At 38.7% G+C, this 26,417-nt stretch overlaps 1 protein-coding gene across 1 annotated transcript in view; it reads right to left on the bottom strand.

Annotated features, from left to right (window-relative positions):
- The window catches only part of SATL1 (spermidine/spermine N1-acetyl transferase like 1), a 34,115-nt gene extending 7,951 nt beyond the window's left edge, over positions 1-26,164 (bottom strand). The window contains exons 1-3 of the mRNA XM_060002019.1: positions 26,104-26,164; positions 17,902-18,060; positions 13,457-13,500 (exon numbers count right to left, since the gene is read on the bottom strand). Of these exons, the coding sequence (XP_059858002.1) occupies positions 13,457-13,500; positions 17,902-18,060; positions 26,104-26,164 (264 nt within the window). The remainder of the gene's footprint in view (positions 1-13,456; positions 13,501-17,901; positions 18,061-26,103) is intronic.
- Between the last annotated feature and the right edge of the window lie 253 nt (positions 26,165-26,417).

Below are 26,417 nucleotides of genomic sequence, written 5' to 3'. Positions count from 1 at the left end.
GATACATCATTCCTGTGAAGGTCAACTGTCTAGGTAACTAGCCTTGGATACAACCAGAAATCAGGAAGTAAAGCCAAAAGTTTTTCTGAGCATTCAAGGTAGATATCACAAAGTCTATGAATTATAAACCTCATAGACTTTACGGAGAAGTCTGTTGTGATTGCTTGTGAGGTGTTCTTCCCAATTTAACTTTAGACTTTGTTTATTTGTCTTTTTAAAATAATTCTACACATTCAAGTCAATTCCTCATAGTTTGGATCTCAAGCTTGGAAGGGAAATCCCCACTTTTGGATTATAAAAATAGTCACTTTTGTTCCCTTCTTAATTTTTTTTTTATTTTTTCCAGTTTTATTAAGATATAACTGACATATAACATTGTATTAGTCCAAGGTGGGCAATATAATGATTTGATGTATGTATATGTTGTGAAATGATTACCACGATAAGGTTAGTTAACATCAATAATCTCACATAGTTACAATTTATTTCTTGTGATGAGAACTTTTAAGATGTACTCTCTTAATAACTTTTAGATATACACTATGGTTTTGTTAACTATAGTCACCATACTGTACATGACATCCCCAGAGCTTATTTATCTTATACCTGGAAACCTTTAACTTTTAACTAACATCACCCATTGCCCCCACCCTTACCTCCCCCCTCTAACAACCACCAATCTGGTTTTTTTTTACATCTTTATTGGAGTATAATTACTTTACAATGGTGAGTTAGTTTCTGCTTTATAACAAAGTGAATCAGTTATACATATACATATGTTCCCATATCTCTTCCCTCTTGCATCTCCCTCCCTCCCACCCTCCCTATCCCACCCCTCTAGGTGGTCACAAAACACCGAGCTGATCTCCCGGTGCTATGCGACTGCTTCCCACTAGCTATCTATTTTAGGTTTGGTAGTGTATATATGTCCATGCCACTCTCTCACTTTCTCACAGCTTACCCTTCCCCCTCCCCATATCCTCAAGTCCATTCTCTAGTAGGTCTGTGTCTTTATTCCTGTCTTACCCCTAGGTTCTTCATATATTTTTTTCTTAAATTCCATATATATGTGTTAGCATACGGTATTTCTCTTTCACTTTCTGACTTACTTCACTCTGTATGACAGACTCTAAGTCTATCCACCTCATTAAAAATAGCTCAATTTCGTTTATTTTTATGGCTGAGTAATATTCCATTGTATATATGTGCCACATCTTCTTTATCCATTCATCCTATGAGGGACACTTAGGTTGTTTCCATATCCAGGCTATTGTAAATAGAGCTCCAATGAACATTTTGGTACATGACTCCTTTTGAATTATGGTTTTCTTAGGGTATATGCCCAGTAGTCAGATTGCTGGGCCATATGGTAGTTGTATTTGTAGTTTTCTAAGGAACCTCTATACTGTTCTCCATAGTGGCTGAACCAATTCACATTCTGGCCAGCAGTGAAAGAGTGTTCCCTTTTCTCCACACCCTCTCCAGCATTTATTATTTCTAGATTTTTTGATGATGACCATTCTGACTGGTGTGAGATGATATCACATTGTAGTTTTTTTGTTGTTTTTTTATAAAGAAGATGTTGGGGGTAGGAGTTTATTAATTTTTGCTGTGTTGGGTCTTCGTTTCTGTGCGAGGGCTTTCTCTAGTTGTGGCAAGTGGGGGCCACTCTTCATTGCGGTGCGCGGGCCTCTCACTATCATGGACGGCCTCTATTGTTGCGGAGCACAGGCTCCAGACGCGCAGACTCAGTACTTGTGGCTCACGGGCCCAGTTACTCCACGGCATGTGAGATCCTCCCGGACCAGGGCTCGAACGCGTATCCCCTTCATTAGCAGGCAGATTCTCAACCACTGCACCACCAGGGAAGCCTTACATTGTAGTTTTGATTTGCATTTCTCTAATGATTAAGGATGTTGAGCATTCTTTCATGTGTTTGTTGGCAGTCTTTATATCTTATTTGGAGAAATGTCTATTTACATCTTCTGCACATTTTTGGATTCGGTTGTTTGTTTTTTTGTTATTGAGCTGCATGAGTTGCTTATAAATTTTGGAGATTAATCCTTTGTCAGTTGCTTCATTTGCAAATATTTTCTCCCATTCTGAGGGTTGTCTTTTGGTCTTGTTTATAGTTTCCTATGCTGTGCAAAAGCTTTGAAGTTTCATTAGGTCCCATTTGTTTATTTTTGTTTTTATTTCCATTTCTCTAAAAGGTGGGTCAAAAAGGATCTTGCTGTGATTTATGTCATGGAGTGCTCTGCCTATGCTTTCCTCTAAGAGCTTGATAGTTTCTGGCCTTACATTTAGGTCTTTAATCCATTTTGAGCTTATTTTTGTGTATGGTGTTAGGGAGTGTTCTAATCTCATACTTTTACATGTACCTGTCCAGTTTTCCCAGTACCACTTATTGAAGAAGCTGTCCTTTCTGAACTGTACATTCCTGCCTCCTTTATCAAAGATAACGTGACCATATGTGCATGGGTTTACCTCTGGGCTTTCTATCCTGTTCCATTGATCTATCTTTCTGTGTTTGTGCCAGTACCGTACTGTCTTGATTACTGTAGCTTTGTAGTATAGTATGAAGACAGGGATCCTGATTCCTCTAGCTCTGTTTTTCGTTGTAAAGATTGCTTTGGCTATTCGGGGTCTTTTGTGTTTCCATACAAATTGTGAAATTTTTTGTGCTAATTCTGTAAAAAATGCCAGTGGTAGTTTCATAGGGATTGCATTGAATGTGTAGATTGCTTTGGGCAGTAGAGTCATTTTCACAATGTTGATTCTTCCAATCCAAGAACATGGTATATCTCTCCATCTATTTGTATCATCTTTAATTTCTTTCATCAGTGTCTTACAATTTTCTGCATACAGGTCTTTTGTCTCCTTAGGTAGGTTTATTCCTAGATATTTTATTCTTTTTGTTGCAGTGGTTAGTGGGAGTGTTTTCTTGATTTCACTTTCAGATTTTTCAGCATTAGTGTATAGGAATGCCAGAGATTTCTTTGCATTAATTTTGTATCCTACTACTTTACCAAATTCATTGAATAGCTCTAGTAGTTTTCTGGTAGCATGTTTAGGATTCTCTATGTATAGTATCATGACCTCTGCAAAGAGTGACAGCTTTACTTCTTCTTTTCCGATTTGGATTCCTTTTATTTCCTTTTCTTCTCTGATTGCTGTGGCTAAAACTTCCAAAACTATGTTGAGGAAGAGTGGTGAGAGTGGGCAACCTTGTCTTGTTCCTGATCTTACTGGAAATGCTTTTAGTATTTCACCATTGAGGGCGATATTGGCTGTGGGTTTGTCATATATGGCCTTTATTATGTTGAGGAAAGTTCCCTCTATGCCTACTTTCTGCAGGGTTTTTATCATAAATGGGTGTTGAATTTTTCAAAAGCTTTCTCTGCATCCATTGAAATGATCATACGGTTTTTCTCCTTCAATTTGTTAATATGGTGTATCACGTTGATTGATTTGCGTATATTGAAGAATCCTTACATTCCTGGAATAAACCCCACTTGATCATGGTGTATGATCCTTTTAATGTGCTGTTGGATTCTGTTTGCTAGTATTTTGTTGAGGATTTTTGCATCTATGTTCATCAGTGATATTGACCTGTAGTTTTCTTTCTTTGTGACATCTTTGTCTGGTTTTGGTATCAGGGTGATGGTGGCCACGTAGAATGAGCTTGGGAGTGTTCCTCCCTCTGCTGTATTTTGGAAGAGTTTGAGAAGGATAGGTTTTAGCTCTTCTCTAAATGTATGATAGAATTCGCCTGTGAAGCCATCTGGTCCTGGGCTTTTGTTTGTTGGAAGATTTTTAATCACAGTTTCAGTTTCAGTGCTTGTGATTGGTCTGTTCATATTTTCTATTTCTTCCTGATCCAGTCTTTACAGGTTGTGCATTTCTAAACATTTGTCCATTGCTTCCAGGTTGTCCATTTTATTGGCGTAGAGGTGCTTGTAGTAATCTCTCATGATCTTTTGTATGTCTGCAGTGTAAATTGTTATTCTCCTTTTTCATTTCTAATTCTATTGATTTGAGTCTTCTCCCTTTTTTTCTTGATGAGTCTAGCTAATGGTTTATCACTTTTGTTTATCTTCTCAAAGAACAAACTTTTAGTTTTATTGATCTTTGCTATCGTTTCCTTCATTTCTTTTTCATTTATTTCTGATCTGATCTTTATGATTTCTTTCCTTCTGCTAACTTTGGGATTTTTTGTTCTTCTTTCTCTAATTCCTTTAGGTGCAAGTTTAGGTTGTTTATTCGAGATGTTTTCTGTTACTTAAGGTAAGATTATATTGCTATAAACTTCCCTCTTTGAACTGCTTTTGCTTCATCCCATAAGTTTTGGGTCGTCGTGACTCCACTGTCACTTGTTTCTAGGTATTTTTTATTTCCTCTTTGATTTCTTCAGTGATCACTTTGTTATTAAGTATTGTATTGTTTAGCCTCCATGTGTTTGTATTTTTTACAGATCTCTACCTTTAATTGATATCTTGTCTCATAGCTTTGTGGTCGGAAAAGATACTTGATACAATTTCAGGTTTTTTCAATTGTCATATCTTGATTTGTGACCCAAGATATGATCTGTCCTGCAGAGTGTTCCATGAGCACTTGAGGAAAATGTGTATTCTGTTGTTTTGGGATGGAATGTCCTATAAATATCAATTAAGTCCATCTTGTTTAATGTATCATTTAAAGCTTGTGTTTCCTTATTTATTTTCATTTTGCATGATCTGTCCATGGGTGAAAGTGGAGTGTTAAAGTCCCCTACTATGAATGAGTTACTGTCGATTTCCCCTTTTATGGCTGTTAGTATTTGCCTTTTGTATTGAGGTTTTCCTATGTTTGGTGCATAAATATTTACAATTGTTATACCTTCCTCTTGGTTTCATCCCTTGATCATTATGTAGTGTCCTTCTTTGTCTCTTCTACTATTCTTTATTGTAAAGTCTATTTTGTCTGATATGAAAATTGCTACTCCAGCTTTCTTTTGGTTTCCATTTGCATGGAATATCTTTTTCCATCCCCTCACTTTCAGTCTGTATGTGTCTCTAGGTTTGAAGTGGGTCTCTTGTAGACAGCATATATATGGGTCTTGTTTTTGTATCCTTTCAGCCAATCTGTGTCTTTTGGTGGGAGCATTTAGTCCATTTACATTTATGGTAATTATCGATATGTATGTTCCTATACCCATTTTCTAAATTGTTTTGGGTTCGTTATTATAGGTCTTTTCCTTCTCTTGTGTTTCTTGTCTAGAGAAGTTCCTTTAGCATTTGTTGTAAAGCTGGTTTGGTGGTGCTGAACTCTCTCAGCTTTTGCTTATCTGTAAAGGTTTCAATTTCTCCATCAAATCTGAATGAGATCCTTGCTGGGTAGAGTAATCTTGGTTGCAGGTTTTTCTCCTTCATCCCTTTAAATATGTCCTGCCAGTCCCTTCTGGCTTGCAGAGTATCTGCTGAAAGATCAGCTGTTAACCTTATGGGGATTCCCTTGTGTGTTTTTTGTTGTTTTTCCTTTGCTGCTTTTAATATGTTTTCTTTGTATTTAATTTTTGACAATTTGATTAATATGTGTCTTGGCGTATTTATCCTTGGATTTATCCTATATGGGACTCTCTGTGCTTCCTGGACTTGATTACCTATTTCCTTTCACATATTAGGGACGTTTTCATGTATAATACCTTCAAATATTTTCTCAGTCCCTTTCTTTTTCTCTTCTTCTTCTGGAACCCCTATAATTCGAATGTTGGTGAGTTTAATGTTGTCCCAGAAGTCTCTGAGGCAGTCCTCACTTCTTTTCATTCTTTTTTCTTTATTCTGCTCTGCAATAGTTATTTCCACTCTTTTATCTTCCAGGGCACTTATCCATTCTTCTGCCTCAGTTATTCTGCTATTGATCTCATCTAGAGTATTTTCAGTTTCATTTATTGTGTTGTTGATCATTGCTTGTTTCATCTTTAGTTCTTCTAGATCCTTGTTAAATGTTTCTTGCATTTTGTCTAATCTATTTCCAAGATTTTGGATCATCTTTACTATCATTATTCTGAATTCTTTTCAGATAGACTGCCTATTTCCTTTTCATTTTTTAGGTCTGGTGCGTTTTTATCTTGCTCTTTCATCTGCTGTTTGTTTTTGTGTCTTCTCATTTTGCTTATCTTACTGTGTTTGGGATCTCCTTTTTGCAGGCTGCAGGTTTGTAGCTCCCGTTGTTTTTGATGTCTGTCCCCAGTGGCTAAAGTTGGTTCAGTGGGTTGTGTAGGTTTCCTGGTGGAGGGGACTAGTGCCTGTGTTCTGGTGGATGAGGCTGGATCTTGTCTCTCTGGTGGGCAGGTCCATGTCTGGTGGTGTGTTTTGGGGTGTCTGTGGACTTATTATAATTTTAGGCAGCCTCTCTGCCAATGGGTGGAGTTGTGTTCCTGTCTTCCTAGTTGTTTGGCATAGGGTGTCCAGCACTGTAACTTGCTGGTCATTGAGTGAAGCTGGGTGCTGGTGTTGAGATGGAGATCTCTGGGAAATTTTCACCATTTGATATTATGTGGTGCTGGGTGGTCTCTTGTTGACCAGTGTCCTGAAGTTGACTCTCCCACCTCAGAGGCTCAGCACTGACTCTTGGCTGGGACACGAAGAGCCTTTCATCCACATCACTCAGAATAAAAGGGAGAAAAAGTAGAAAGAAAAGAAAGAAAGAAAGAAGGAAAGAAAGTAGGGAGGGAAGATGAGAGAGATGGAGGAAGGAAGGAAGGAAGAAGGGAGGGAAGGAGGGAAGAAAGGAAAGAAAGAAAGAAGGAAGGGAGGCAGGGAGGGAGGGAGGGAGGAAGGAAGGAAGGAGGGAAGGAAGGAAAGAAAGAACAAAAGAAATAAAGAAAGAAAGGAATAAGATAAAATAAAGTAAGATAAAATAAAATAAAGTTGTTAAAATAAAAAAATAATTATTAAGAAAAAAATCAGATGGAGAGAACCCTAGGACAAATGGTGGAAGCAAATCTATACAGACAAAATCTCACACAGAAGCATACACATATACACTCACAAAAAGTGGAAAAAGGGGAAAAATCATAAATGTTGCTCTCAAAGTCCACCTCCTCAATTTGGAATGATTTGTTGTCTATTCATGTATTCCACACATGCAGGGTACATCAAGTTTATTGTGGAGCTTTACTCCGCTGCTTCTGAGGCTGCTGGGAGGGATTTCCCTTTCTCTTCTTTGTTCTCACAGCTCCCGAGGCTCAGCTTTGCCTTTGGCCCTGCCTCTGAGTGTAGGTCGCCGGAGGGCGTCTGTTCTTTGCTCAGATAGGACAGGGTTAAAGGAGCAGCTGCTTCGGGGACTCTGGCTCACTCAGGCTGGGGGGAGGGAGTGGTACAGAGTGTTGGGGGAGCCTGCGGTAAACAGAGGCCAGCATGACGTTGCACCAGCCTGAGGCACGCCGTGCGTTCTCCCAGGCAAGTTGTCCCTGGATCCCGGGACCCGGGCCGTGGCGGACTGCACAGGCTCCCTGGAAGGGGGGTGTGGATAGTGACCTGTGCTCGCACACAGGCTTCTTGGTGGTGGCAGCAGCAGCTTTAGTGTCTCATGCTCGTCTGTGGGGTCCGCACTTTTAGCCGCTGCTCACGCGGGTCTCTTGAGCTCCTTTAAGCAGTGCTCTTAATCCCCTCTCCTCGCGCACCAGGAAACAAAGAGGGAAGAAAAAGTCTCTTGCCTCTTCGGCAGGTCCAGACATTTCCCTGGACTCCCTCCCTGCTAGCCGTGGTGCACTAACCCCCTGCAGGCTGTGTTCACGTTGCCTACCGCAGTCCTCTCCCTGAACTCCGACCGAAGCCCAAGCCTCAGCTCCCAGCCCCTCCCGCCCCAGCAGGTGAGCAGACAAGCCTCTCAGGCTGGTGAGTGCCGGTCGGCACCGATCCTCTGTGCGGGAATCTCTCTGCTTTGTCCTCCACACCCCTGTTGCTGTGCTCTCCGCGGCTCCGAAGCTTCCCCCTCCACCACCCACAGTCTCCACTGGCAAAGGGGCTTCCTAGCGTGTGGAAACCTTTCCTCCTTCACGGCTCCCTCCCACTGGTGCAGGTCCCGTCCCTATCCTTTTGTCTCTGTTTATTCTTTTTTCTTTTGCCCTACCCAGGTACGTGGGGAATTTCTTGCCTTTTGGGAGGTCTGAGGTCTTCTGCCAGTGTTCAGTAAGTGTTCTGTAGGAGTTGTTCCACGTGTAGATGTATTTCTGGTGTATCTGTGGGGAGGAAGGTGATCTCCACGTCTTACTCTTCCACCATCTTCCTCTTCCTCCACCAATCTGTTTTAAATTCCTTATATTAAATTGATTAATTTGGTTTTGTTTGTGTGTGTTTATGTAAGACGGTGGAATTTCACCTTTATCTTTTTCTCCCAGTTATCCCAACACTGTTTATTTAATAACGTATCTTTTATTAACTGTCTTGAAGTTTCCATTTTATCATGTACTACATTCTCATATATACTTAACAGAATTTCTGGACTCTCCATTCTGTTCCAATGATCTATCTCTGCATCTATGGTAATAGATTACCATAGTATTTTAATTACTTACAGTTTTATAATATCTGATAGGGATCTTCTCCCCTCATCACTCTTCTTTTTGATATTTTTCTAGAAACAGTCACATGTTTATTCTTCCACGTGAAAATTTGGGGATTTTGACTGGAATTGCATTAAATTTATAATGGAAAAAATGTATAAAATATATAAGGAAGACAGCAAGGGCCAGATTATGTACATCATTGCTAAGAAATTTGGATTTTATTCTCAGTACAACCAGAGCCCAATGGAATTTGAGCCTCTTGGCTGCTGTTTTGAGCACCTTCCCTAAGACGCTGTAAGCTCTTTGAGGGCCGGGACTATAATTTAATAATCTGATATCCTTTATAGTACTTAGCACGTGGCCTTCCCCTAGTATGCACTCAGTGTTTGCATAAGGAACAAAAATCAGATATTAATAGTACACAGTCCTTCATATGGATCATCAATGGTCCAAAAACCACAGTTTGAGAACCACCATAATAAAAGGCATTAAATGGAAAGTCTGGTAAGCAAGAAGTTATAGCTGCCTAGACATAAAGTGACTAGATCCCCAAATAATGCTGTGGTATTATTTGATTAAGAATAAGATAAAACAGATTCATACAAAGGATGGTTGGAAGAATTTCAGTGGCAGGGCAGTAAGTAAAACCTGAAAAATACTCAGTTAAGGAATGAGTATTTATATATGTGACATATATATATATGTGTGTGTGTGTGTGTGTAATATATATATGTATATGTATATATTACACATATATATGTAGATGGAAACAGTTTGTAGATGTACACATATATATGTAGATCGAAACAGTTTGTAGATGGCAAACTCTCGTAAATCCCTTGCAAAGCAAAGAGAGAATGCTTTGAAAACTTATCAGTGAACAGGAGTTAGGGTGAATGGACATGTACGTATCAGAGAATAACATCCCAAACCTAATTAATCATTATATTAATGTCTGTGATGCAGAGTAATTTAGCTTTTCTATTATTTTTCTACACTGAATAGTCATTAGAATTATTTCCAAGAAACATCTAGTGTATATTCAGGTACATGAGGCAAATTCAAAAGTAAATGTGGTTAGGAACTTCACAGATACAGGTTCACTGAAGTCGGAGAATCTAGTGATGTATTTTTCCCTTGGTGATAACAATGGGCACTGTTTGGAAAGATAAGGAAGGTAAGTTTTCTGGATAGAAAGATTCACTGTCATTCAATAATAAATTTATTAATTGCCAACTGGGCGTCAGATACTAAGCTAAGAAAAAAAAACCTTTAAAATTATTTTCTACCTGGAAAAATGTGCTTCTAGAATAATTAACATGTTGGGCATAGTATTTTGATTGATGACCTAGTCATGCGGATTAATGCCAGTTAGAGAAATGATGTGGGAACTTTTGGGGATAGAATAGAATGGAAGGCATGGGAAGATAGATAACCCAGTTCTTACAGATCTGTAACCAGGCCTAGCATCATTTCAGCAGATAGATTTCACTAGAAAACTTCTGGTATTTTATTTTGTCCATTAAAATACATGCTCTGATCAAAGGGAACAGAAACTTGGCCTAATTTAAATTATATACATATACATATATATATATATATATATATATATATATATATATATATATATATATATATATATATATATATATATATATATATGGAAACAGTTCCATTACAAAACTCTTTTACAAGTTTTCCTTACCTATAACCTGTGCCTTGTTCCAGCCACAAATTTACTCTTTTTAAAAATCTAGGCTACTGCTTTTATATGGGCTTTTATATGGAATTGTTTAGGTTGTGTATTACATACATGATTGCCTTGAGTGCCACAGAACTTCAGCACAGTAGCTGAAGTATGGCTAATAGTTTGTCACCTTTACTGCACTGGGATGATTTCCAGGAAAATCATTAAAATGAATTTTAAATCAGAAACTTAACCCTGCTCCTTGGACTTCTGGGAGGCTATCTGTGGATGGACTTCAGGAGTCAAAGAACAGTCTGAAATTATACAGAAAATTTGTTGTGGATAAATATTGTTTTCTGGGCAGTCAATCATTAGCTTCTACATGTAGGTGTGGTCTTCAAAGCAAGAGGCCCTACCCTAAAATCTTAGCCATTAATACCTGAAATTCTATCACTGACAGGTCATTCATTTGAGTTAAGCATTCCTTTTATCAAAGATCCTCTTTTAAAGTTAAAATTGAGGAGAAGTCAAGATGGCAGAATAGGAGGACATGAAATTCATTGTTCCTCACAAGTACATCAAGAATACATCTACAAATGGAACAGTTCTCATAGAGCACCTGCTGAACATTAGTGGAGGACTTTGGACACCTAAAAGGACAAAAAAATCCCCTCAAAACTGGGTAGGATGAAAGAAAGAAGAAAAAAAGGAAAGATGAATCAAAACAGGTACCAGCAGCCCTGGCGGGAAGCTGAAAGTGAGGGGAGGTCCCCACGCTTAGATAAACTCCCTCACGGTGGGGAAAGCAGCTGGGACAGAAAAGGACATTCAGGGGATCAAAGGAGAATGCAGTGGATGGTCTGTGGAAGGCAGGACAAAGTAAGAACTGCACACATGGCCTACACAGCAGCTCTGCACATTCCAGCCTGAGTCGTAAGTCACCTGTTGCGTAAGGGGGCTCGGTGTTGGAAAGTGAGGTTTGGAGCATGGACCCAGGGAGGGGACAGCTGTTGGCTGTGAAAAGACAGCCTGAAGGGACAGGAGTAAGGAGCTCCACAGCCAGGAAAGTCTTCAGAAAAAGCCCGGGACACCATAGAAGCAAGGCATCATTGCTGAGTGGCATGCAAGGGGTGGAGCCACAATTACAACCCTTTTCCCCACCTGCTGGCTTCTTCAGCCTCCACAGCCACTGGGAGGGTCACCCATCTGAGCAGCCTTGCCCGCCCCTCAAGCCAAGGTCTCCTCCACCCGCGTAGGCTCTGGGGACCCGAGTGCCGCCCATCCCAAAGCCTCCTTGGGAATCAGCCCTGGTCACCCCTGCCTGAAATGGGAATCCACCAAAGCTGATGGGGGCTGAGTGCTAAAGCATGGGGTTAAGAAAGCAGATCCAGGGACAGGACCAATGTTGGCTGAGCATATATAACAAAGGGGATGGGGGTGAGGGGCTCCACAGGTGGAATGCCCCTAGAGGAAGCATGGTCTACCTTGGAAACAAGGCTCCATTGTTGAGTGGCATGCAAGGGGGCAGGGCAACCACTGCCTCCACATGCCAGCCCCTGCCTCAGCAGGCACTGGGAGGGACTCCCACAAGAGCGATCACACCCCAGTCTGTTGCAACTGTCTATGCAGCTGCAGGCAATTCACACACACCCCAGTTGTGGCCGCCATGCCCCTCCCTGGCCTAAGTGAGTAAGTGTGCCCCAATCAGCCACTGCTTTCACTCCCTCTCACTGGGGAAAGAAACAGGCACCTGAGGGTGGTGCACACACAGAGGTGGGGCCAAAACCAAAGCTGAGCACCAAGGGTGGTGCAACTAAGGAAGAGGAATGGAAATCTCTCCATGCAGCTGCAAAAGCTAAGGAATAAATCCCAGAGATCAGCTTGGTAAACCCTGCATCTGTGGAGTATGTGAATGGACAAAAAGTGCTATCACAACTGAGTCTGTTCTACCTTTAGCAGCAGTGGGCTTTGGGGGAAAGTACACACAGGAGTTGGGCCAGCCCAGAGTCTGAGCTGCCCCCACAGTACCCACAGTGGATCCAGAGACCTAAATAGAGGTATTGGAGGGCCTCCTGGGGAGGCAGGGTTTGGCTCTAGCTCACTGTGGGAGTGAGAACACTGACAGCAGACAGCCTAGGAAAATATTATTATTACTATTATTCTTTTTTTGTTTCTTTCATTTTGTTCAGTTGTGGTTGTTATTATTTTTTATTATTTATTGTATAAAAAATTTTAATATTTTTTTGATTTTCCTATTTTTATTTTACTTTTCTGTTGTTTTGTGTTTATTTTTGTTCTTTATATTTTTTGATCATTTTTATGTATTTGTTTTGTGTTTGCTTTTTTTTTTTTTTTTGGCAGTACACGGCTTCTCACTGTTGTGGCCTCTCCCACTGTGGAGCACAGGCTCCGGACACACAAGCTCAGAAGCCATGGCTCACGGGCCCAGCTGCTCCGTGGCATGTGGGCTCTTCCCGGACCGGGGCATGAACCCATGTTCCCTGCATCAGCAGGCAGACTCTCAACCACTGCGCCACCAGGGAAGCGCCTGTGTTTGCTTTCTGATTTTGTTTTCTTTTTCATTTTTTGTTCTTGTTCATTTAGTCCTTATTGACTATTCTCATTTTTAAATTCTTTTGTATGCTTATTCTCTTGGTTTATTTTATTTTATTTTTTCAGTGTGTGTGTGTGTGTGTAGTGTTGTTATTGCTGCTGTTTGTTTGCCATTGTTTTTGCTATTTGTCTTGGGTTTTGTTTGTCTGTTGGTTTTCTTTTCTTTTCTTTCCTTTTACTCTGGCCACACTGTGCAGCTTGCAGGCTCTTCGTTCCTTGGCCAGTGGTTGGGTCTGAGCCTCCAGAGTGGAGCACCAAGTCCAGGACACTGGGCTGCCAGAGAATTCCTGGCCCCAGGGAATATTATTCAGCATGCACACTTCTGGAGGAGTCCATATTAACACCAAGACCCAACCCCACACAACTGCCTGCAGGCTCCAGCACAAGAAAACTCACACCAAACAACCAGCAAGACAGGAACACAGCCCTAGCCATCAGCAGGCAGGCTGCCTGAAGTCGTACTAAGCTCACAGACACTCCAAAACACACCACCTGACACGGCCCTGCCCTTCAGAGGGAAAAGACTCAGCTCCACCCACCAGAGTGCAGGTACCAGTCCCTCACACCAGGAAGCCTACACAAGCCCCTGGAGCAACCTCACTCACCAGAGGGCAGACAACAGAAGCAAGAGGAACTATGACCCTACAGCCTGCAGAAGGAGACCATAAACACAATAGGTTAGACAAAATGAAACAACAGAGAAATATGTTGCAGACAAAGGAGCAAGGTAAATCCCATAAGGCCAAATAAGCAAAGAGGAAATGGGCAATCTACCTGAAAAAGAATTCAGAGTAATGACAGTAAGGACGTTCCAAGATCTCAGAAATAGAATGGAAGCATGGATCGAGAAGACAGAAGAAATGTTTAACAAGGACCTAGAAGAACTGAAGAACAAACAATGAGTGATGAACAACACAATAACTGAAATGAAAAATACACTAGAAGGAATCAACAGCAGAATAACTGAGGCAGAAGAACCACTAAGTAAGCTGGAAGATAGAATGGTGGAAATAACTGTTGAGGAGCAGAATAAAGAAAAAAGAATGAAAGGTAATGAGTACAGTCTAAGAGACCTGTGGGACAACATTAAACAACCAACGTTCGCATTATAGGGGTACCAGAGGGAGAAGAGAAAGAACCTGAGAAAGTACTTGAAGAGATAATAGCTGAAAACTTCCCTTACATGGGAAAGGAAACAGTCACCCAAGTCCAGGAAAGGCAGAGAGTCCCAGGCAAGATAAACCTAAGGAGGAACACACCGAGACACATAGTAATCAAATTGACAAAAATTAAAGATAAAGAAAAATATTGAAAGCAACAAGGGAATAGCAACAAATAATGTACAAAAGAACTCTAATACGGTCGTCAGGTGATTTCTCAGCAGAAACACTGCAGGCCAGAAGGGAGTGACATGATATATTCAAATTGACGAAAGGAAAAAATCTAAAACCAAGAATACTTTACCCAGCAACACTCTCATTCAGATTTGAAGGAGAAACCAAAAGCTTTACAGACAAGCAAAAGCTAAGACAATTGATCACCACCAATCCAGCTTTACAACAAATGCTAAAGGAACTTCTCTAGGCAGGAAACACAAGAGAAGGAAAAGACCTACAAGAAAAAACCCATGACAATTAAGAAAATGGTAATAGGAACATACATATTGATAATTACCTTAAATGTAAATGGATTAAATACTCCAACCAAAAGACACAGACTAACTGAATGGATCCAAAAAAATACCCATATATATGCTGTCTCCAAGAGACCCACTTCAGACCTAGGGACACACACAGACTGAAAGTGAGGGGATGGAAAAAGATACTCCAAGCAAATTGGAATGAAAAGAAAGCTGGAGTAGCAATACTCATATCAGACAAAATAGACTTTAAAATAAAGACTATTACAAGAGACAAGGAAGGACACTACATAATGATCAAGGGATCAACCCAAGAGGAAGATAATTGTAAATATTTATGCAACCAACACAGGAGCACCTCAATACATAAAGCAAATGCTAACAGCCATAAAATGGGAAATCTACAGTAACACAATAATAGTCGGAGACATTAACACCCCACTTACACCGATTAACAGATCATCCAGACAGAAAATAAAAAAGGAAACACAAGTTTTAAATGACACAATAGACCAAATAGACTTAATTGATATTTATAGGACATTCCACCTAAAAGTGGCAGAATACACGGTCTTCTCAAGTGCTCATGGAACATTCTCCAGGATAGATCACATCTTGGGTCAGCAATCAAACCTCTGTAAATTTAAGAAAATTGAAATTGTTTCAAGCATCTTTTCTGACCACAATGTTATGAGATTAGAAATCAATTACAGGAAAAACAAAAACTGTAAAAAATACAAATATATGGAGGCTAAACAATATGCTACTAAATAACCAAGAGATCACTGAAGAAATCAAAGAGGAAATCAAATCATACCCAGAAAAAAAATGACAAAAACACACGATGGCCCAAAACCTATGGGATGCAGCAAAAGCAGTTCTAAGAGGGAAGTTTATTGCAATACAATCCTACCACAAGAAACAAGAAAAAAGAAATATCTCAAATAAACAACTGAATATTACACCTAATGCAACTAGAGAAAGAACAACAACAACAAAAAAACCCTCGAAGTTAGTAGAAGGAAAGAAATCATAAAGATTACAGTAGAAATAAATGAAATAGAAATGAAGAAAACAATAGCAAAGATCAATAAAACTAAAAGCTTGTTCTTTGAGAAGATAAACAAAATTGATAAACCTTTACCCAGACTCATCAAGAAAAAAAGGGAGAAGACTCAAATCAATGAAATTAGAAATGGAAAAGAAGAATTTACAATGGACACCACAGAAATACAAAGGATCATAAGAGACTACTACAAGCAACTATATGCCAATAAAATGGATAACCTGGAAGAAATGGACAAATTCTTAGAAAAGTACAACCTTCCAAGACTGAACCAGGAAGTAACAGAAAATATGATGAACAGACTAATCACAAGTACTGAAATTGAAATTATGATTAATTATCTTCCAGCAAACAAAAGTCCAGGACCAGACGGCTTCACAGGCAAATTTTATCAAACATTTAGAGAAGAGCTAATACTTATCCTTCTCAAACTCTTCCAAAATTTAGCAGAGGGAGGAACACTCCCAAACTCATTCTACGAGGCCACTATCAGCCTGATACTAAAACCAGACAAAGATGTCACAAAGAAAGAAAATTAGAGGCCAATATCACTGATGAACATAGATACAAAAATCCTCAACAAAATACTAGCAAACAGAATCCAACAACACATTAATGGGATCATACACCTTGAACAAGTGGGGTTTATCCCAGGGATGCAAGGATTCTTCAGTATATGCAAATTGATCAATGTGATATACCATATTAAAAAATTGAAGAATAAAAACCATATGATCATCTCAATAGATGCAGAAAAAGCTTTTGACAAAATTCAACACACATTTATGATAAAAAAAAAAACTCTCCAGAAAGTGGGCATAGATGGAACCTACCTCAACGTAATAAAGCCCATATACAGTAGACGGCAAACCCACAGCAAACATCATTCTCAGTGGTGAAAAACTGAAAGCATTTCCTCTAAGATCAGGAACAGGACAAGGATGTCCACTCTCACCACTATTATTCAACACAGTTTAGGAAGTCCTAGCCATGGCAATCAGAGAAGAAAAAGAAATAAAATGAATCTAATTTGGAAAAGAAGAACAAAAATTGTCACTGTTTGCAGATGACATGATACTATACATAGAAAATTCTAAAGATGCTACTAGAAAACTACTAGAGCTAATCAATGAATTCAGTAAAGTTACAGGATGCAAAATTAATATACAGAAATCTCTTGGATTCCTATACACAAACAATGAAAGATTGGAAAGAGAAATTAAGGAAACATTCCCATTTACCATTGCAACAAAAAGAATAAAATACCTAGGGCTACCTAAGGAGGCAAAAGACCTGTACTCAGAAAATTATGATACTGATGAACGAAATCAAAGATAACACAAACAGATGGAGAGATATACCATGTTCTTGGATTGGAAGAATCAATTTTGTGAAAATGATTATGAAAATGATTATACTACCCAAAGCAATCTACAGATTCAATGCAATCCCTATCAAATTACCAATGGCATTCTTCACAGAACTAGAACAAAACATTTTAAAATTTGTATGGAAACACAAAAGACCCTGAATAGCCAAAGCAATTTTGAGAAAGAAAAACAGAGTTGGAGGAATCAGGCTTCCTGACTTCAGACTATACTACAAAGTGACAGGAATCAAGACAGTATGGTACTGGCACTAAAACAGAAATATAGATCAATGGAACAGGACAGAAAGCCCAGAGATAAACCCACGTACCTATGGTCACCTAATCTATGACAAAGAAGGCAAAAATATACAATGGAGAAAAGACAGCCTCTTCTATAAGTGGTGCTGCGAAAATTGAATAGGTACATGTAAAAGAATGAAATTAGAACACTCCCTAACATCATACATAAAAATAAACTCAAAATGGATTAAAGGTCAGACACTATAAAACTCATAGAGGAAAACATAGGCAGTCTCGAGCCTCCGCAGGTCTTACTTAGAAAGAATTCATGCTTGGTTGCCTCATGCTTGATTGTCTCCTGCCTGTTTGGCTCATGGCTCTTTGTCTTGTGCCTGATTGGCTCGGGCCTGGTTGACTTGTACTGGATTGGCTCGGGCATGGTTTCCTCATGCCTGGCTGATTCATGATTGATTGGCTTGGGCATGTTTGCCTTATACCTGGTTCACTCATGCTGGATTTGCTTGGGTCTGGTTGCAGTTGACTCATGCCTGATTGACTCAGGCCTGGCTGACTTGTGCCTGATTGGGTCGTGCTTGATTGGCTCACGACTATTTGCCTCATGCCAAGTTGACTCAGGCCTGCATGCATGTGCCAGGTTGCCTCATGCTTATTTGGCACAGGCCTAGTTGCCTCATGCCTGGTTGACCCAGTTGGTTAATGTCAGGTTGGCTTATACTTGGTTGGTTCATGTCCAATTGGTTCATACCACGTAAGATCGTGCCTGGCTGGTTCATGTCTGGTAAGCTTGATTGATTCATACCCAGTTGATTCGTGTCTGGTTGGCTGAGGGCTATTTGGTTTAGAACTAGTTGGTGGATGATGGGTTGGCAGACAACTGGTTGGCCAATGACTAAGTGCCTTCATGTAACAGGAGCCCTTAACTACAGTGCTGTGGTGGGAGGCTGTAGGATGTTTCTATTTTTTTCTCAACTTGATTCGTTCTTTGAGATACCCTTCTATCAAGATGAGAATGGGAAAAATAAAGGAGTGCTACCTAAAGAAGATTACTGATGCCTCCGATTTGCTGGAGTTGACCTTACCAGCTATCACAGCTGTAGGCTTGGCTGGGTTTCAGGTTATCATCTGGCCTTTCCCTGCCAACAGGCTGGTAGTGAGGGGAAGAAGAAAATGAACCTGGGAGAGTATTACTGCTTCACCACCTTGCACCATTACTGCATCACAGTGATGAAGTCATAGTGCCCTTATTTACGTGTGTGAGTGCTCCCCCACGTGGTGGGGGAGGGGCGAGGCAGGGGCTGCTACACCATTTTATTTCCTCCTCCCAAGAGCTTAAGAGGCTGAAGCAGAAAGCTGGGAGGAATCTCAGAGCATATGCTTGACACCCTAATAGTGTCCACTGTTTTAACCAACAAATGTAAGGATATTTGTCCTAACCCATTCTGTTTTCCCCATGCCCCAGCCCTGAAATAATTCACTTCCTATTTCTGTTCTGACTTCCACTTATTACCTTTTCCCCACACCATAGAAAGTGGAATGCTTAAAAGGGTTCTCCTATTGAGGTGCTCAAGTCCCTAATGAAGAAAATATTTGTTTACAAATAATTAAGAATAACTATGGCTACTATTTATTGAGTTATTTTATGACCTAGGTTCAGTGGGAGGCACTTTGCATTTTGTCATTCAATCCCACAGCAACCCTATTATCCCCAGTTCTAAGGAAACTGATTCATAAGATTTGGCAACCTAACCAAGACATGAACAGTTGGCAAAGAGCCTGAATTCAGACCCACGTCTATCTGATTCCAACTCCAGGGTTTTTACCATCACACTATCCTGCTCCTTACACATGCTATGCTTATTCTCCAACCCCACATCTGTAAGATCAGGTATATTGTCCATTCACCCCATCCCCCCTCGCAGAATTCCTTCTCCCATCTTTTTATCTGTTGGCTCACTTCCTCAACAATGTATATTATATAACTGGTGCTAATATTGTTGTAGATGGAGTGTCTTTTATTTTCTAAACATACCAGAAAACATTGGTTGAAGCTGTGAAGTCTCACACTTTGCGAAAAGGTCTTTAGGTATGCATAACTTATTTAATCATCAAAGCAACCCTGTGAGATATATACTCTTGTTCCCCATTTTTATCAATAAAGAAACTGGAACTTAGAAAGATTAATTTTCCAAAATCTAATACATGCCAGAATGGGGAGAGTCCAAAGCCCATCCCATAGATGGAAGGTTCGAATAGAACTAAAGAGTACAATCACCATTTTGCCTATACTAGCTATAAATGAAAACTAGAGAGCCCACCTTCTTAGCATGACAGACAAATTAAGTCACATTGCAGAACTATGCCAAACCCAACACAAATTAGATGTAGATACATTCCTGATCTTGATTGACCTGTAATAACAATGAGAGCTAAAATTTTATGAATGCTTCCTGTGGTGTTAGGCATGGGTCTAAGGAGCAATTTACTTATATTAGCTCACTTAATGCTCACAATAATCCAGTGAGGTAGATTATATTATTATGTTCATTTTTCAAGTAAAGGAACTGAGATTCAGAGAGGTTAGGTAACTTGATTTAAGTCACACAACTGAAACTCCAGACAAAATAAGGAAAACCCAGTTCTCATTTTGGCTTTTCTGAAATGCCAGAAAAGAGGTGAAGGAATTTTGCTGTTTGCTTTACAAAATCAAATCACTTTCATAATTTATTGTGGGGATGAATGACGTTGCTTTTTTGCTTTATAAGAGGAGGAGACATGTGTTAGGTTTCTGGCTGATGCCTTAAAGGGGTAAAATTAGAAATTATAGTTTAGTGATCTAGAGTTGTTAACAAGTTTCTTTTGTACTTTGGCTCATGAACTTTCCATCACTTGAAGGTGATTTAGGTGCTAGTTTGTTTTTAATTTTTAATGTTTTTTTATCATTATACAATGGTGACTTTAAGGGGACACACAAAAATGCATATTCTTGCTCACAGTTTCTTATTAACACAACTTGTTCCATCTTAGAAACAGAAGGAGACTGTCTCCATCAGCCATGCAAATTATCTCCACACTATAACTGGTATATTATCAGGGAAAAAATAGTTTTTTGCAATATTTAAACAAAAGCATCAATAATAAGTCTTTGCCACAAGGTAGAAATGTAATCCAGTTTAGAAACAAAGTCTAAATGATAAACATTGTAACCTTGTTTATATTTAATAAAGGTGTACATATTATTTAAATTTCAGGTTTTTATCATTTCCAGATATTATCAGAAATTTTCTAAAATATAATCTTAGTCTTAACATACAGATCTTTTATTACAGATCTAGTCTAGGTGGTAAATTTTGCAAGCCAATACGTGCCAAATTCTAAGAATGCAAAATGTGTGTTCATGGTCTGCTCTACCAAAATGTTTTTAATTTAGTATGATGTATAAGCCATCTCCCATAGGTGTAAAAACATGGATATGTTTATGCACTTAAACTCTAATTGCTACAATACATTAGACCCCCTTTTCTGAAGATGCTATGTAAAATCCAGCATTTGGAATTCTGACCCCAGCTTGATTTCATCTAAATGAATATTCACAATTGAGAAAGACATTTATATAATTTTCATCTATAGCAAGCAGACAAATTTGTTGGAATCTCCCTGTACCTCAGAGCCCATCTTTTTCCTGTCCCTTTTAAGTTCACAAGCTTTTTATTTTTACCCCTGTAAGATGCAAACAAACAAAAAGAAAGAAAAAGAAAAAGCAGGAGGTGGGGAGTGGGGTGAGGAAGCACTTAAGGCAAGGAGAACAGAACTAACATATGTGGATATTTTCTGAAATGAAAACTTAAGACATTCATCAATTAAAAGATTAATATTTTATAATATTTGCTGTATTTTATTTTATTAAGAATACATGCTCATTGTAAAACATTTGGAAAATATCTGTAACAGACAGACAAAAAATTACCTCTAGATTTTGCACTGGTTAAAATTGAGCACATCCAAGAATATGAATTTTCTTCCTTTCCAGATATTAGCAAATTTCCAATTAAGGGAAAATCATGACTTTGCTTATGCTGTCTCTTTGCTTAGCTGAGAGTGTAGATCATGGGTGCATAGCTTTTTTGTTTAGAAAAGTTCCCCAACAGTAACCTTATGTGAAAGGCAAGATGAGTCCAGCCAGAGCCTAGTCTGGGATGAGGACTGAGAATTAGATTTCTTTGCATATAAAAAGAAGAACTTGGATTTTTTTCCAGGGAGCAATCTGGAGAAAGAGGCTGGGTGTTTCAGGAACTAGGAAAAGAGAGATTAAATGGAAATGAAGAATTCTTGGCTTGAGGAGCAGTACCTGGCCAAATGGTGGTAGACTAAGGTCTAGGGCACAAGATAGCCACTAAATGTTCTCTTTAAGATATCAGTATTCAGTTTTAAATTGTTTCCTATTAGATGCTGTATGGAAAAACACTTACCAGTAATTTAGTGAAAGTCAGTAGACTAGCCTTGGTGGTTTGGGGCCATGAAAATGGAGAGATGAAGGCTACATGCCTGACAGAGGTGCTGAAAGAAGACAGCAGCTGCAGGAGTTGAACCCAGGGACTGGGAAAACTGAAGCTTGGACTAATTCATGAACAGGTATCTAAGAAGAAGGTTACCCTAGAGGAAGAGGGGTGGGTAGCGAGCTAGACCCTGCCGTTACCTAGGGTAGGAACTCAAGACATTTGGTTATTACAGGAATAAATGGCTCCAGAAGACTGGGAGACATTTGGGTTACCTAAGAAATGCATAAAATAGAAATTAAAAACCTCTCAGAGTCCTATCTGTACATAACCATTTTTTACATTTCAATGATTCAAAACTATCTTTTGTCTCTCTCTATATATTTCTCTCTCTCTCTCTCTCTCTCTCTCTCTCTCTCTCTCTATATATATATATATATATATATAATATTTTAAATAAAATTGACATCATAGTAACTGTCTTTCTTTACTTAACAATGTATTATTAGTCTTCCCCAGCTGCTATAGCATAACATATAACATTTTTTAAAATTTGTTATCATTCAACAAATCTTTATTAAACACCAACCATGTGCCAAATTGTTTGAGCCCTGCATTTATCAAGTGTCAGGTACTATGGCACATGTTTTATATACATAATCCCATTTAATCCTCACAGTGAGGTAGGCACAATGATCCCAGTTTCATAGAAAAGGAAATTGAGGCTTAGAGAAGTTAACCTGCCTGATATCGCACAACTTGGGAATGGTTGAGTCAAGATTCAAACTCAGGACTAGTGTGACCTCCTGAGCCCACTGCTCTAAACCAGATGCATAGTCACTTTACTCTTCATGTATATGCTTTCTTTTATTTAATCAACCTCATATTTGATGTGCATTTTAATTGTTTCCAGTTTTGTGGTATCAAACAACTTTCCAGTGAACATATTTGTGCAATAAATTTTTAAAATAAATTTCACTTTAAATATTCCGGAAAGGGCTTCCCTGGTGGCGCAGTGGTTGAGAGTCTGCCTGCCAATGCAGGGGACACGGCTTCGTGCCCCGGTCCGGGAAGATCCCACATGCCGTGGAGCGGCTAGGCCCGTGAGCCATGGCTGCTGAACCTGCGCGTCCGGAGCCTGTGGTCCGCAACGGGAGAGGCCACAACAGTGAGAGGCCCGCGTACCGCGAAAAAAAAAAAAAAATCCGGAAAAAACCAGAAATTTTTTTGAAAAATAGCAGTAGATGAAGCCCAGACAAAAGCTCTATTTAAGATGCTTAAATACCTGGAATTTGATATATAGGACTCTTAGGCAAATGATCTTCCTCAGTATACAAGTTTCAGCAAATATCCAGGGAGTGTCAAGTTAGAACTTTCTTTTCAAGTTAATTTTTTTTGTAAATTCTAATTCCTCAAATATCTTAACGAGAATCAGAGGAAATTGGTGGAGTAAAGCTATCCTTAAAAAGAGTGTTTTGATACCATTAGTAGCAATTGATGATATCTAAAATTTCTGGGTTTTTCCATTTTATTTTAATAACAAAGAGCAAAATCAGGATAAATTTATTTTTAAATTAAATGAATAAAAAACTAAAAGGATCTTGTAATAACATAATGGAGTATAATCTGCAAAAATACTGCATCACTATGCTGTACACTTGAATCTAATACAATATTGTAACTCAACTACACTTCAAGTTTTAAAAAGACTAAAAGGAAAAATCCAAGTAAACTGGTGCAGCCACTATGGAAAATAGTATGGTATTTCCTTTAAAAACTAAAAATAGAGCTACCATATGGTCCTGCAATCCTACTCCTGGGCATATATCAGGAAAAGACAAAAACTCTAATTAGAAAAGATACATGCACCCCAGTGTTCATAGCCGCATTATTTACAATAGCTAAGACATGGAAGCAACCTAAATGCCATCAACAAATGAATGGATGAAGAAGATATGATATATATATACACAATGTAATACTACTCAGCCATAAAAAGAATGAAATAATACCATTTGCAGCAACATGGATGGACCAAGAGATGATCATACTAAGTGAAGTAAGTCAGACAAAGAAAAATATCATTTGATATCATTTATATGTGGAATCTTTACAAATGATACAAATGAACTTATTTACAAAGCAGAAAGAGACTCACAGACATAGAAAACAAATTTATGGTTACCAAAGGGGAAAGCAGGGGAGGGATAATATAGGAGCTTGGGATTAACAGATACACACTACCATATATAAAATAGATCAACAAGAAGGACATACTATATAGTACAGGGAGCTATATTCAATATCTTGTAATAACCTATAATGGAAAAGAATCTGAAAAAGTATATATATATATATATATATATATATATATATATATGAAACTGAACCACTATACTTCAATGAAAAAAAGACTAAAAATAAAAAAAATTCAAGTAATAGAATAAAATAATTCAAGAAATATTTATGAAATAACTTATCCTTGCTTTAATTCTTATTAAGAAATTTAATGTAATTTAAATCCTGCTTTTTCCCCTTCAAAGACTCCTTTTAAACTGCCTAGTAACCCAATTAAATATTATTATAATCTTACTTTTCTAGTCTCTTCAAATATACCTGCTCCTGAACCAGTTCTCTGGGAAAGCCTCTCCCTCCAGTGTATGGTGGAGGCAGTGGACTGATACTGTAGCTATGTCCCCAAAGAAATTTTATTTTCTCTTCCCCTTAATTGTACCCACTAATCTTACTAACTTTTAACCACTTAGTTATTGTCTTCCTGAAATGTCTCCAGTTTAAAAGGAAATCCCAACTCTAAAACAGGAATAATGACAGTCTTTCTCCACCTCTAGTGTAGAAGTAATATTCTTGGAGAAAATGAAAGGTAAAATTAGAAGCTCTTAAGAAGAACATAATTCTGGGGTGAAAGCAGACCAAAAAGGATAAGAAAGTTGATGAAATTGATAATTCAGTTCTCTTTGGAGTTATTAGGAAATATGCAAAACAGAAGGAAGCAAAGTTAAAGGAAGCACATTTCCAGAAACTGAGTTTATGTCAATGGTGTTTGATGAGAGAGCTCTGCTTCATTTGAACTTTGAAACTGAAAATCATAGCAGTAAACTATCTTCTGTAATATCCTGGGCTGTTACAGAAAAGGTTATTACCATGAATATTGTGCTTAGTTAAGTACTCAAAAGATGCTGGTGATTTTGCAACATATACTCTAAGACACACTCTTTTTCTTCTACAAGCCTATCTGTTACAAAAAATTTAGAGTTATCCATCACAGAGAGGGATGAAAATGAATAGGTCCTGCTTAAGTTGGCCCTGGGCCCTGTGCCATCATCACTAGTTTGGTGATGATATGCTCAACTTTGTAATGGCTTTCAGTTGGCTAGAATGTATAGAATTTTGGAAGATAAAGTCAGAATTCATAATGCCCTCAAATAGGGAAATAGAGAGTACAAGAACATTGAACTTGGCATCAACAAACACCAAAACAAATCATAACAAACATAAAAAAATCCTAGTTCAAGAATCAATTCTGTGTTTCTTAGCAACTTTGAGGCCTTAAGAAATTTAACTTCTATGAGCCGTAGTTTTCTCATATGTAGAATGGAAATAATAATTCCTGCCCAAACTACCTCACAGATTTGTTGTGAGGGTCCACTCAAAAGAAAAAAAATGTATAAGAAGGTACAAATGTAAGGGATTATTTTTATATTTAGAGAGAAAATGATATATGTATAAATGGAAAAAAAGAGATAGTTAATTGACCAAGGATATGACAGAAAATAATTGAATGGCCCTTGTTAGTCTTCTTGACCTCTTCCTCCTCCACACTTCCTCTAAATGTTAACAATCCCTGTGGTACCAACCTTGGTTATCACCTCAAGCTACCCTTTCCATGGGGGTTCTTACCCAGCTACCCACCTGCCATTTACCTACCCACCTCAAACTGTATTCTTTAGCCATATTGAACTTCTTTCATTTCCTGAGTATAGGCCCGCTCCCTCTCAGATTCAGGCAAGTCTCTGTTCTTATGCACTTACCCACTTCCCAACCCCCAACTTCCAATTGCCTAGTTAATATTGACTCACCATTCAAGTCTCAATTTAGACATACTGTTTGCAGAGGTCTTCCCTGACTCCCTTTAAACAAACTTGCCCCCCACTCACTCCCTATTGCACTCCTTCTTCCTCTATATGTCGCAGAAAGAAAACACTCCCATTGGAACCACCTGGGAGCTTATTAAAATGCAAATTTTTAGTATCCACCCTCCAGATTAGTGGGTCTGGTGTAGGACCAGCCTGCAATTTAGCCAGAATCCCAAGTGATTCTGCTGTGCACTAAAGTTTAAGAAGCACATTCTCTCATACTATTCATCACCCTGAGTTAAAATAGTATATTTGTCTCTTCGCTCTAACCTGTAACGAGAGCAGGGACCACGTCTGTCTTGCTCACGATTGTATTCCCAGTGCCAGACATATCGTAGGCACTCAATACATATTGGAGTAAATAAATAAATGAATGACTATATGAAAGAAAGAAAAGAAGGTGAAAGAACAGGTTTCCTAAAGTAGGAAGAACTATATGAACTTTGCATGGCCCTTTGAACCCTGCATCTCAATTATTACAAAGATGTGCTCTAAGAACAAGCACACTAAATGCAAAACATTTACCAACATCTGGACTCACTGTCGTAATTACTGTCAATTATGAGTTTCATAACAGTTTTTAA

Source organism: Delphinus delphis, chromosome X (assembly GCF_949987515.2).
Source record: "Delphinus delphis chromosome X, mDelDel1.2, whole genome shotgun sequence".
Taxonomy (NCBI): domain Eukaryota; kingdom Metazoa; phylum Chordata; class Mammalia; order Artiodactyla; family Delphinidae; genus Delphinus; species Delphinus delphis.
The sequence above is the reverse complement of the archived record's forward strand: the minus strand, read 5'-3'. Positions and strand labels throughout refer to the sequence as shown.